The sequence below is a fragment of the Anolis sagrei genome, chromosome 2 (genome assembly GCF_037176765.1).
Source record: "Anolis sagrei isolate rAnoSag1 chromosome 2, rAnoSag1.mat, whole genome shotgun sequence".
Lineage (NCBI taxonomy): Eukaryota > Metazoa > Chordata > Lepidosauria > Squamata > Dactyloidae > Anolis > Anolis sagrei.
In genome coordinates this window covers 118,473,171-118,486,812 of record NC_090022.1, presented here as the reverse complement: position 1 = coordinate 118,486,812, position 13,642 = coordinate 118,473,171, and the positions used below count along the sequence as shown (strand labels likewise).

The 13,642-nt window shown below is 45.5% G+C and overlaps 1 protein-coding gene across 1 annotated transcript in view; it reads left to right on the top strand.

Moving 5' to 3' along the window:
* The first annotated feature begins 166 nt into the window (after positions 1–166).
* Positions 167–13,642, top strand: part of TRIM47 (tripartite motif containing 47) — a 28,833-nt gene continuing 15,357 nt past the window's right edge. Inside the window, exons 1-3 of the mRNA XM_067463798.1 lie at positions 167–873; positions 10,700–10,795; positions 12,527–12,757. Coding sequence (XP_067319899.1) covers positions 241–873; positions 10,700–10,795; positions 12,527–12,757 — 960 coding nt within the window. The 5' untranslated portion in view covers positions 167–240. The remainder of the gene's footprint in view (positions 874–10,699; positions 10,796–12,526; positions 12,758–13,642) is intronic.

Genomic DNA, 13,642 nt, shown 5'->3' with positions numbered 1-13,642 from the left:
GGGTGTTTTGGACTCCAACTCTACCGGCTGTTAGGAATTGTGAGAGTTGAAGTCCAAAACACCCGGAGGGAGAGCCGAAGTTTGCCCAAGCCTGGCTGTGGCAGAGGCAGCCTGGGGTTCCTGCGGGCGGGAAGGCGGAGGGGCGCGCGGGAGGCCCCTCCCCTCTCCTCCCCTCCGGAGGGGATCCGCCTCTTTGGCCGAGGGCTCCTGCCCGCTTGCCTTCCCTCCGCCTGGTCCTCGATGGCGGATGGCTCTCCGTCCCCAGCGGCGGCGGCGGAGGGCCCCTTCGTGTGCCCGATCTGCCTGGACGTCCTGAAGGAGCCGGTGACGGTCCCGTGCGGGCACAACTTCTGCCTGGGCTGCCTGGGCGCGCACCGGGCGGGGCAAGGGTCGGCCTCGCGCTGCCCGCTCTGCCAGGAGCCCTTCCCGCCGGGCCTGCAGCTCCGCAAGAACCACGCGCTGGCCGAGCTGCTCCTCCACCTCCGCCGCCCCCCCGCCCTGGACCCCGCGGAGGAGGAGGAGGCGAGCCAGGCGGGCTCCCCCCGTTCTCCTCCTCCTCCTCCTGCGGGGGTGCTGTGCGACTTCTGCGCGGAGGAGGAGGGCCGGGCGGCGGCGGCGCAGTCGTGCCTGGTGTGCCTGGCCTCCTTCTGCGCGGCCCACCTGCAGCCCCACCTGCGCAGCCCGGCCTTCCAGGGACACCGCCTGGTGGACCCCGCGCCGCGCCTCGAGGACCGGCTCTGCAAGCTGCACCTGCGCCCCCTCGAGGCCTTCTGCCGCAACGACGGTGCCTGCCTCTGCCTCCTCTGCAAGGCCGACCCCCAGCACCGCGGGCACCACGCCGTCGCCCTCGAGGACGAGATCCAGCGCGCCCAGGTGAAGGCAAAGAAGGAGCGGGCCAAGCAGGGCCTCTCTCTTATCAAGCGGGCAGGAGCAAACATTCCGGCCTCCCTCCAGCCCTTCCTTAGGCTGTTCGGAATGGTGGGAGTTGAAGTCCAAAACACCTGGAGGGAAGACCCAAGGCTGATAGTATGATAGCTGGGTCCGGAAGCTCCAAGCGTTACGGAGATGCCGCATCGCTCCTTCGGGAGCGCAGTTTCCGCAAGAGAGACTTCGCTCATGTAAGCCAGGCCGGAGACAGAGAATAGAGAAGGAATGGAAGAGTTCTTGCATGGTGAAACCCTTACCCTAACCCTGAACCCTACTATAACCCTAACCCAAACCCTAAACCTTACCCAAAACTTTACGCTAACCCAAACTCTAAACCTTACCCTTACCCTGAACATTACCATAAGCCTAAACCTAACCCCTTACCCAAACCCTAAATCTTACCCAAAACCTTAAGCTAACCCAAACCCTAAACCTTGCCCTAACCCTTACCCTAAGCGTCCCCTCCTTTCTATCCTTCCTTCGCTCTCCCTGCTCTCACTCCACCCCCTCTCTTCCCTTATTCACAGCCACCTTTGCAGCATCTCCGTAAGGCTCGTGGACCCAGCTATCAAAATATCACCCTCTCTCTTATTAAGCGGGCAAGGGCAAACATTCCCGCCTCCCTCCAGCCCTTCCTTAGGCTGTTTGGAATGGTGGGAGTTGAAGTCCAAAACACCTGGAGGGAAGACCCAAGGGTGATAGTATGACAGCTGGGTCCAGAAGCTCCAAGCAGTACGCACATTCCGCAACGGCAGTTGTAAATAAGGAAAGGGACCAGGTGAGGGCAGAAGAATAGAAAGGAAGGGAGGGTTAGGATAAGGTTTAGGGTTAGGATTAGGGTAAGGTTTAGGGTTTGGGTTTGGGTTTTACCATTAAAGAACTCTTACATTCCTTCTATAATATCGCGTTGCGTGAACAGCGCTCCCATAGGAGCGAAGCAGAAACAGCATAACGCTCCTAGCTTCCAGACCCAGCTATCATACTATTACCGACACTTAGTTTGCCTGTGCCACTATAAAGGGAAAGGTGATAGTATGATAGCTGGGTCCAGAAGCTCTGAGCGTTACGGAGATGCCACAAAGGTGGCTGTGAATAAGGGAAGAGAGGGGGCGGAGGGAGAGCGAAGGAAGGATAGAAAGGAGGGGATGCTTAGGGTAAGGGTTAGCTTAGGGTAAGGGTTAGGGGTTACAGTTAGGGTACGGTTTAGGGTTTGGGTTAGCATAGGGTTTGGGTTAGGGGTTAGACTTAGGCTTACGGTTAGGGTTCAGGGTTAGGGTTTCACCATGAAAGAACCCTTACATTCCTTCTATATTATCTGTCTCCAGCTTGGCTTACATGAGCTAATTCTCTCTTTTGCAAACAGTGCTCCTGAAGGAGCGATGCAGCATCTCCGTAATGCTCGGAGCTTCCGGATCCAGCTATCATACTATTACCAAGGAAATAACCTGTTACCCAGTTCTGACAGTCATTTTAGTGGATTGCTGTGAGTTTTCCAGGCTGTATGGCCATGTTCCAGAAGCATTCTCTCATGACGTTTCGCCCACGTCTATGGCAAGCATCCTGAGTAGATCAATAGTGCATCTGGGCATTTCTAGGACCTGCAGTATGTGACCCCAGGTTGGTTGGTCTATAAAATTGATATAAACATTCAAATTTTGCAGCCAACAAATCAGTGTTTGTAAAGGCTCACTCAACAGGCTGGTTTTTCTTTCTAAGGAGTTACAGCTGCAAAGCCCACTGCATATTCTTGCTAACTGTTTTGTGTCAATGGGTGGTGTTCAGGAACTTAGTGCTGTTAGCCAATCTTTCATGATCCCAACACTGTGCAAAGGGGACTCCATTGAGGGCTGGAGCCCAAAGTTTAAGAAGCAGTGTTTTGGTTGGCCAGGTTTCTGATAGTCGAACTGCAAAACTGCTGGAGGGCCAAAGTTTGGGAATCACTGGTCTATACTGTAGAAGGTTGTGTAAAACTACAGCTTCTGTGATTCCATAGCATTGAGCCATGGCAGTTGAAGTGAAGTCAGTCAAGCTGCATTCATCCTATAAGGTTGAGTCTACATCGTAGAATGAATGCAGCTTGGCCCCAGTGGTGCAGTGGGTTAAACCGCTAAGCTGCAGAACTTGCTGATCAGAAGGTTGGCAGTTCAAATCCGTGGGATGGGTTGAGCTCCCACTGTTAACCCCAGCTTCTGCTAACCTAGCAGTTTGAAAACATGGAAGTGTGGCTAAATCAATAGGTACCGCTCCGGCAGGAAGGTAATGGCACTCCATGTAGTCATTATGGCCACGTGACCTTGGAGGTGTCTACGGACAACATCGGCTCTTCGGCTTAGAAATGGAGATGAGCACCAACTCCAGGAGTTGGACACGACTAGACTTAATGTCAAGGGGAAACCTTTACCTCTACACTGTTAGATGTTCCCAAAGCATCCTCCCCAAATGCCTGGCATTTCCTATTCTAGAAGCAGCCAGGAAGAAATTTGGAGCTTTGCATATTTATGGTCAGGTTCACAGTTTTCTGGCTAGAATGCAACATTATATTTCATAAATACTTGTTTACATTCTAGCCTGCTCCTACAACTTTGTATCTGTGTTTCAACACAAGTGGTTTTAACATTATTCTGTCCCTGCATCTGGAGAAATAGATTGCTATCCATGAAAACTCATGCTAAAATTCATTAACTGGCAGAGTGATGCTGGACCCCCCCCCCCCTTTCTCCCTGTTATTCAGGACTTGGAAATGTTACCTCTGTTGGATTTTGGAAGTTGCAGTTCAAAGAGTAACTTTTCCAAGCTTGGGAGAAATTACATGCCTGCAACTGGAGTCTGAGAATGAATCAGGGCTTTGTGGCAGAGCTGTGGGCCAAATCCATGACTTAGAGCGCTGAGTTTCAAATGGGTGGAGGAGCCTGCAAAAGTGATTATAGCAAAAGTCAGTCTTGACTACTCAGAAACAAGTTCTGATGAAATCAGTGAGGCTGATTTCCTGACAAGATTGTGAGCAGTACTGGGAAAAGGGATAGTATTGCTCTCCCCCCCCCCCCCCCCTTACACTTTCTCCATAGAAGCCAACAGGGGACAATATGTTGTTGTTGTTGGGTACCTTCAAGTTGTTTTCCCACTCATAGCAACCTTAAGAAAACTCTGTTACAGAGTTCTCTTGGCAAGAGTTTTCAGAGGGGGCTTCCCTTCTCTGAAGTTGGGAGAGTGTAACTTGCTTAAAGCAAAGTTACACTCTTTTCTTTCACAGTTTGAGTTCTCTTGTGCTGATTTGGGGGTCAGTTGAGAGATGTAGTCACATATTTTTTGCATCACTCATGGTCCTGCAGTCTTGGGGAAAACATGCCTAAGATGGACTGGAAAGTTAAAGGTGTTGAGAAGTACATACAGTATTGGATCTGGGGAGTTCCAGATGCAGGCGAAGAAAAAATGAGTAAGAGGTCTAAATATACAGATACAAAACTGAGGAAGGAGCATAACTTTGTGGCCACTGGCCATGCAGGCTATAGTCCCAAAAAAAGTAACTTTCTAAAAGCGGCAGTCTAAAAAAAGTAACTTCCCCAATATTTTCATAGAAAGTCCCAGGTTTGTATCTCTGATATCTTGGTAAAGGGGAGCCAGTTTAGTGCATTAGTCTGAGTGTTGGATTTTGGCCCTAGCTTAGCTACTGAAACATACCGGGTGAACCTGGACAAGTCATATTTTCTCAGCTTCAGAGGATGGTAATAGTAATCTGAAAAAATCTTGTCATGCAAAACCTAGGACAAGGGTTGTTCTAAGTCAGAGTTGATTGAAATAAATCTCTAGTCAGACTTGGCCACAGTAGTTCACACTCTGGTTACATCCTGAATAGAGTACTGCAACACACTCTACATGGGGTTGCCTTTGAAGACTGTTCGGAAACTTCAAGTGATCCAACAAGCGGCAGCCAGATTGCTCACCGGAGCGGGGTACAGGGAGCACACATCTCCCTTGTTACGCCAGCTCCCCTGTCTGCCAGTTTGCTACTAAGCACAATTCAAATTGCCAGCTTTAGCCTATAAAGCCCCAAACGGTTGCAGCCCAACTTACCTGTCTGAACACATCTCCCCCTATGAACCATCTTGGACATTAAGATCGTCTGGGGAGGCCTTGCTCTTGGTACCACCTCCTTCACAGGCACGACCTGTGGGGATGAGAGACAGGGCTTTCTCAGTGGTGGCCCCTTGGCTGAGGAATCTTTCCCCGGTGATATTAGATCAAGCTTTCGGAGAATAATTGTAGTTCAATAGATGGATATGGAATGATGTGCAATGCCTACTGGAATGCCCCAGATTACGATTATGGATAGCATGGTTTTAATAGTAATGTAATGTTTTTATATGCTTTAATGTGTTTTAAATTCAATTTAAATGCTTATTTTAATTGTACAGTTGTCTATGTGTAAAGCCGTCATGAGCCCCCTTCAAGGGTTGAGAAGGGCAGGGTATAAAAATGGTAAATAAATAAAATGACATATCTTGAAGTTCTGAATTAGTGACAATCAGAACAGCAGCATTCTTCCTGGGTCATGGGATAATGGGGTGCACAACAAGGGAAAAACAAGGGCCTTTGCAGAAGTATGGTTGGAAATATAGATTGGAAGTGGAAAATCTGGATACGAGGGACCAGGAGAGTGGTTTAGGCACAACATGTAGCTAGTGTGGCTGGAAACAATCTTTGCAGAGAAGGAGCCCTGAACTGAGGTGCCCTAGGAATGCTCTGCCAAGGAATTTGTAGGACTGGGCTGGGATTGTGGAACCATATGTAGATAGCTGGATTATGTGTACTGTGAACAGTGCCACCATTAAATGTAGGGGTAGTAACTATCTCATCTTAAGTCCACATGGGATGCCTTCTTAAGGCAGGAAGTCTCACCAAATGTGTGATGAGTTAGAAATGCGAGTGCAACTTATCTTGAGAGGGCACTTCAATAGTAAAATGAAAATAAACCAGATGTACATTCACTCAATGGCCAACGAATGAATATGTTCCAGCACTTGATTAGTGTGGAAGATCAATTGGCATATTTCTTTCATTCTAAGATATCGTCAATTGTAAGACACACGCTAATTGCAGTACCATCAACAGACAACACAGTTTGTGGCTGCCACAAACTGTGTTGAATTGATTGAGGCTCTTTGAGATATACATTGAAAAGCTATAGCAAAGTGTGCTGCAGGATGTCCCATCAAAACAAAGTTTTTGCAGTTTATGAAACCTTTTCCATGTTTTTATGATAGAACCAATTAGAAAATGGCATGTATAACTCAGGAACAAAAACTGTGTTACATAGTGTAAGAAATACAGTATTGTGGGAACCATTACAGAAGTGTCTGAAATAGCCATGTTGACTTCGCAAAATCCTGCTACTGGCTCCTCAAATTTGTCATTTTTGAGCTGCCCCTCCTTTAAAATAATCAGAAAATTCTTTGCAAGACTTTGTACTGCTGTTACAGAGGAAGTTTCTGTAATTGGACCAGTCCAAAGGCAGACAGAAAGCGATTCCTTTCTTCCCAAATTATGTCAGTAAGGATAAGTTGCAGGGGAGCCGAAAATGATATGGGGTGGCCCGTTGGCTCCAGAGCTTGCCTGTCCTCAGTCTAAAACTCAGTATCCAGCTATTTTGAGTTGGCACTTTATCACTGTTAAAGGCCCCAAACACTTGCTGAGTCTGCTGTGTATGTTACCAAGGTATATGAGGCATTCTTTTTACATTTCTGTTATAGATGGATATTATGAATAAAATATTACACATTAAAAGACAGAATTTTAAAATACAATTATTGTAAAAATAGTGTAGGCAAGAAAATTCATTAAAAGGGAAAGTAGACACAGTTTCAGTTACATATTTTTTAATTACAAAACATGATGTAATATGTGAAACCTGGCATTGCAGTTTAGCTCTTGAATGACACGTAGGGTTGCCAGAGTGAAAATCAAAGAAGGCTTCTATACCTTTCAGTCTGGGAATCCTAAAGATCCTAGATTTAACAGTGTTTATACACTTCAATTATTTATTTTGAAGACAAGTGGAAGAAATTCACACGCTCAGGCAAAAGTGACTGAATGCTGAGATGTCCAGTGATATACAGGCATGAGTACATTATCCCTAAGCATAGTTTTGAGGGGCTCTTCTTCCTCATTTAATCTTTCTGGATTGGCAGAATAGAGGATGAACTTTTTTTAAAAGAAAAGGAGGTGAATCCTATTTGAGGTGTTTAACCAGAGCAGAAGTTGTTTGGAAGAGATGTGAAGAGCTGATTGGTGTCAGGGTTGCAGGGGACGAGGAGCAAGATGGAGGAGTCTTGCAAATTGCTTTCTATTGCAAATTGAAAGCTTTCACATTTCTATTCTGAATAGAAAGTGTTGTTTTCTCTTTAAAATTGGAATGTTTTGCAATTTCCCCATACTGCTGCCTGTAGTTGTGCAAAATTATAATTATGTCATTTGCTGTTTTCTATACATACTACAGATACTGTTCTGTTTATCTAACTCCGAATGTGCTAACCAGGGGAAAAGGGGGGGATTTATGTTCCAGAACCATCAACAAGATGTTTCCAATGTAAAGACAAACATTTAGCTGAACTTTTGTCTGTTTTGGCTGCCAAAGTACACACATGAAAACAATCTGCTGCCTCTGGATTTGGGAAGGAGGCAAAAACAAAAGTGCGGGGTGGGGAAAGAGTGAGATGAATTTCATCTGGTGTTAACAAGGCCTGTCCAGTTTCTGAACGGAGAGCCTTGGCTTCGGTGGGTGCTGCACGAGGGGCTCATTCCTTCCCCTTGCAGCCCTTTCCCACAGTGGCTCAGAGCGGCTCCTTTATTTCCTTTGGCTCCGGTCCCAGGTTCCGCTCCTTGCTCTGTTAGTCTTTTGTGTTCCATTGAGGACCAGGCTTTTTTCCATCACTCCCCTTCCCAAATGGCACTGACTCACCTTCTGCATTTTCACCCACTCATTTTTAATTGAGCTGTCAGTTTCGGTTTAGCTCATCCTAAGGTTAGTGAGTAACTTGGAAAACCCCTGTCTCCAGAAAATGCATTGGCTATGTACTCTCTTTGGCCAATGGCCAAACTAGGAAAGGCTTATAAATAGTGCTTGAACAATCAGCGTTAATGGAGCAAGACAGGGATGGGGTGTAGGGAATTGGTTTCCACACCAGGATCTGGTCTGCCCCACCCCTGCTGTAAAGGCAAAAGGGAGAGGGAAACAGAGTTGGTGATATCTATCACATGTGGTCAGGGGACAGCTAAGCAAAGTTGTGGCAAGGGAGGGATTTAATAGTGATTAAAACAAGATGGAGTTTGACAACATTTGGAAGGATGTTTGAAAGGGAGCTGATTGAAACATATGATATCTTCTCCAGATATTCAGAGTTAATATGCTTCCAAGAGAGGCCTGTGGCGGAAGCATCCTTGTGGCATCTAGGGAATCTTCAGTTCCATACGCAATGTCAGTTTGATTGGCATTGCCTCCTTAGAGCCCCATGTTGATTTATTTGTACTCTGTTATCCAAGTATATAGCCCAAAGCTCTGGAAAGTTAATGCCAGACAGAACTGACACTACAAAATTGGATGGACCAAGCATTTGGATGAGTGGGATATAAAGCAAGGATGGGAAATGTGTAGCTCTCTATATGTTACTAGCCTGCAGCTCCCTAGCATCCCTCACCACTGGCTTTGCAACCAGGATTGCATTCAGTAATATCTGGAGGAAGAGCAGTGCTTAGTAACCTGGGCACTGTGTCTTCTTTCCTTCTGCCAAACAGCCATAAATAGTTTCTCTTAGGAAGACAGAGCACCCTGTAGCTGATGAATGGAAAGGAACACATCTATTCATTACTTCTTCCCAGGAATAGTATGTTATCACTCCTGTTGGAAGGCCTTCCTGTGTGGCAAAAATAGATTATTTTTGGCTGTGTATCAAGGATTACTACATCTGGAAAAGTTAAAGGCATTTCATGTATATGTTCCATTATTTTAGGGTGGGAATCATGAAGTCCTCCAGATGTTGTTGGACTGCAGCTCCCAGCAGCCCAAGCCAGCATAGCCAATGGTAAGGAATGCTGGGAACTGCAGCCCAATTTCACATGGAGGACCACCTCTGACTTATTTTCATAGCAGTTTGAAACGCCTTTTGCGATGTGTGTGCACATTCTTGGAAATAGTAGAAAGTTGTTTTCTTTTGATTTCTGGCAACCCTAAATCGATCATGGGGTTTTCTTGGCAGATTTTCTTCAGAATAGGACACACTCTCAGCCCTCTAATGCTGAGAGTGTGTGACTTGCCTGAGGTCACCCAGTGGGTTTTCACAGCCTAGCAATAATTCGAACCCTGGTCTCCTGGTGTCCTAGTCCAACATTCAAACCATTAGACCAGGAGGTACATTTCTGAATACTGCAGTTTTGTGGCCCTATATAAAAAGATCTACACACATTGCCTTGAGCTCATGAAAAGCTGAATGCAAGTATTACTAAATATTTTTCTGAGTCTGCCGCCATATAGATGTGACCATTCCAGCCACTCCCTCATTAATGCTATTATTGCTATTAACTTATCAACTTTATTAATACTCTGCTCTTTTGTCAAAATGGGGGCTCAAGGTGGCTTCATCACTCAGTTGCTTCTTTTAGGTCTGTAGAGTGCTAGGAAGAAACTATTTTATTTTAAGCATGTGCGTTAGCAATTAGAAATACACATTCCCTACATTGGGAAAAGGAGTGGCTCCTTTCTGTTACCAAAATCTGTCATTCTATTATATGCTCTGGATTGCTTTACTGTTTAATCTCTTCTTCCATTCCCTGCGCCTAGTTTCCAGAGATCAGTAGGCTATTATGGCTTCCCCAGATAAGCGCTCTCCAAGGCACTCTTAATTTCCTTGCTTTCTGGTGTGGGCAAGGGTGTTGATATGGTCTGGGCTGTCTCTCTCTCTGTCTCTCTTTGATAATGCAATTATTGTTCCTTTCAGTACAGCCCTCTGTCTGATCTTTATCTCAGCCCAGCAGATTGCCTAAATAGAGTTTGGAGCTACATAACAGCACTGTGTTCCTTCTAGCAAGTTTCCATTCAGAATTCAAAACGTTGGATGATGGGGAAAGTAGGAAACACAATTTCTTTAACAGGGCCTGTAAGTAGTACCCTTAAGCCACCAGATCTTGTCTGAACTTGGAAGCTAAGTAGAGTCAGCCCTTGGTAGGCATTTGGCTGGGCTATATTTCAGAAGCAGGAGTAGGCAAAAAGCACCTCTCAGCATTCTTGCCTTAAACATCCTTTGAACTATGAACTTCACATCTTCACATACACGTTTTTAATGGATACCTGGTTACTTTGTCTGCATCAAACAGAACATCCCTTTAGGTAAAGGTAAAGGTTTTCCCATGACATTAAGTCCAGTTGTGTCTGACTCTGGGGGTTGGTGCTCATCTCCATTTCTAAGCTGAAGAGCCGGCATTGTCCATAGACACCTACAAGGTTATGTGGCCAGCATGACTGCATGGAGTGCTGTTACCTTCCCGCCGGAGCGGTACCTATTGATCTACTCACATTTGTATGTTTTCAAACTGCTAGGTTGGCAGAAGCTGGAGCTGACGGCAGGAGCTCACACCGCTCCCAGGATTTGAACCCGCGACCTTTCGGTCAACAAGTTCAGCAGTTCAGTGCTTTAACCCACTGCGCCACCGGGGGCTCCTGAACATCCCTTTATGTAAATGCAAATTACAATCTTAATTTCTCCCTTTCTCTTTTAATGGAAAGGCCCAGAAACCAAAACTCTTGAGCAGTGTGGAGAGTCAGCTGGATGAACTTGGCGTCCTTATTTCCCAGACAAAGAGAACTGTCGACTTAATCAAAGTAAGATGGCTTAACTTTGATATCATCCCAAGTGTTTAAAGCTGAATGTCAAATCTTTCTCCATACCATGGGTTTTTTGTGCTGTTTTGCCTTTTCAGAGACTTCTCTGGTGCAATCAAGATTTTGGGATGTCCCCAGATTATTACAGTATTATGAGGGGTGCATTTTAGATGCATGAAAGCAAAGAAAGAAAGAAAGTGCTGCTTCTTGTGCACATTCTGTTCTGTAAATTCCTTCTACCAGAATATTGTGCTTCTCTTGGATTGCCCCACTTTAGACTGCAGGTGGAGGATCATATGCTTAAATGTTCCATGATTGAAAGGATAATTTCATTTCCATAGAAAATTAGCTGTCAAGTTGTAAGAGTAAAAAGTAATCTGTTCCTTTTGACTTTACAGGAATAGGCTTCATAATTTCTTTAAATGTAATTAGAAAAACTATTATTATAATTGCCTCCTTGATTAATGCTTTTTCCAGTTTTTTGTAGCAGTATCATACAACTTTAACTGCCAGAGCTCCATCCTATGAAATTCTGGGATTTTTAGGGTCAGTTTGAATTTCCATATACAGAATGTTATCATTGTGCTTCAGGATTGGATTGTGAGGTCCCTAGCAGAAAATTTTAAGTATTTAATCAAACTACCAATCCCAGGATTCCGTAGGATATGGAGGACCATGGCAATTACATTATTATTGACTCGTGGTTAAAAAGTTCATGAGAAATCTTTTCCTGTTTCATTATTTGCTGTCTTCAGGTTCCTGTTCAAAACATGGTTGATATTAAGCCTTGTAGAGCCACAGTTGGCAGTATGAAGCAGAAACAGGCCAAATTTTCTCCTTAGACTGTTGTTGAACTGAAGACTCCTATCATCCTTCTCAATTGGAAAAACTGGTTAGGGCGGGGATTAATGTCAACAGCAATCCAACGTGTTGACAACTTCATTAGTAGCCTTTGCTTCCCTTGCTTCAGTACTGAAAAATAGTGTATATCCCCTTCCTCCTGTGAGCCAAAGACTTCCTTAGGCAACAATACCAGGTTTTCCTCACTGCATGATGTATATAGGATTGGAATATTTGTCAGGATCATGGTTTGGGAAGGAAGGATTAGATCTTCCTATTTTGTGCAGTGTAACTACTTATTGCTACTGCTGCTACTGTTATTTAAAATAACCTGATGATGCGTTTAGCATTCTGTCTGGCCTGGAGTGTTTAGTATTTCTCAAATGGAGGCCTCTGGAATAATTTTTTGGCAAAAGTATGATAGCTGGGACCCTACGCTGGTTGCACATCACGGGTCAAAATTCATGAAGGGAAGACATGTGTGAGACAGTGCAGCGAGTGAGAGATGCAGCTGTGAGGGAGGAGGAGAGGGTCTATGGCTCACATGTCCAGCCCTCCCAGAGCTCAGCTCCTCCACTGTTAGAAAGTGGGTAGGGAAAAGCAGAAGAGGGGAAGGCGTGGGGGGGGGGGGATCCGGTTCCTGCTGCTCTGTTTGCACTAGGGCCTTGTAAAAACCTTCCCCAGCCACCAGCACACTTTCTGCCCTTTGAAGAAAGCAGCCCCAGCAGCTGGGGACAGTCCAAGCGGACTTCCCTTCATTAATTCTGACGTACATTGCACAACTAGCGTAGGGTTCGTAGGGTCCCAGCTATCATACTTTAGCCAATTTTTGGTTGGTTCTCTCCACTTTCCTTCACTCTCCATTGGCATAAACCATCTCTATGTGTTTAGGGCACTGCTCAGAAAGAGAAGGAGAAGGTCAGCAAGCTTTTTGTTGAGACAGCCCGGGTCCTTGCAGCCTTCCAGAAGGAAGTCCTTGGATTCATTGATGATGGTGAAAGAGCCATGTTGAGTGCGGCAGAAGAGGAGCTGAGGCAGAAGGAAGAGAGACATGCCATGTTGAATGAGTGCTGGCAGAATTTGGAAAAGGTCAACAGCACAGATACCATCTCTTTCCTTCAGGTAGGTGCTCTGGGTAGTTCGCTGGTGAGGGAGGCCTGCCAGTAGAAAGCTCACCATGGGACAGTCAGCAATTGTTACGTTCTTTGCCTAGGCTTACCCTTCTCCCAGCTAGACAATAGTAGAACAGGAGCCACCCTGTTGCAGCTTCTCTCCCAGAAAAAAATGCAGCAGCAACATGCAAGTTGCAGTTTGCTTTGATCAGATGTTGCTATCCTGTTAATAGTTTTGCCTAGAGCACTGGTGGGTATCCCAAAGCCTTATCATGCCCAAAAGCAATGGTGGCTGGTGGAGAATTCCAAGTGATGGATATTTTCAACTTGTACTTAAAGTGAGTCATTTTAAGTGCAAGCTAAAAATACTGCATGCCTTCTTTAGCACAAGGAGCAGCAGTACTGGCCCTGCCACCAAACATGCACACAACAGAAACCATAATCATAACTATCTAATGAACATTCCATTATAAGGTTCTCTCTCTCTCTCTCTCTTTCTCTTACATAGCCCCAACCACTGCACTTCTTGGGTGCAGGAGTGGGCATAACTGAAATTTGGAAGGCAGTAACTTGATTAAGGTTTTTCCATCCATCACAGATCTCTCTTGAGACTGCTGTTTTGTCTTCTTCCTCCTGCCCCAATCTCCTCCTTCTCTTCATGATGGGAAAACTTTGATCTCAGAAACCCATGTGGGGAATAGCCAAGGGCTGCATTATGCTTTCCAGCTTTAACACACAAATTGTGTGAACATCTGCAAAAACTGTTCATACAAAGAAAGGGAGTGGATTCTTCCTTTCATTAGGCTCCAGAGCTTGCTTTGCTTCCTTTAATAGTACTTAGTCCTGCTGGGGTCCCTGCTAGGCAATATGTCCTGATCTGTTTCATTTGTAATGG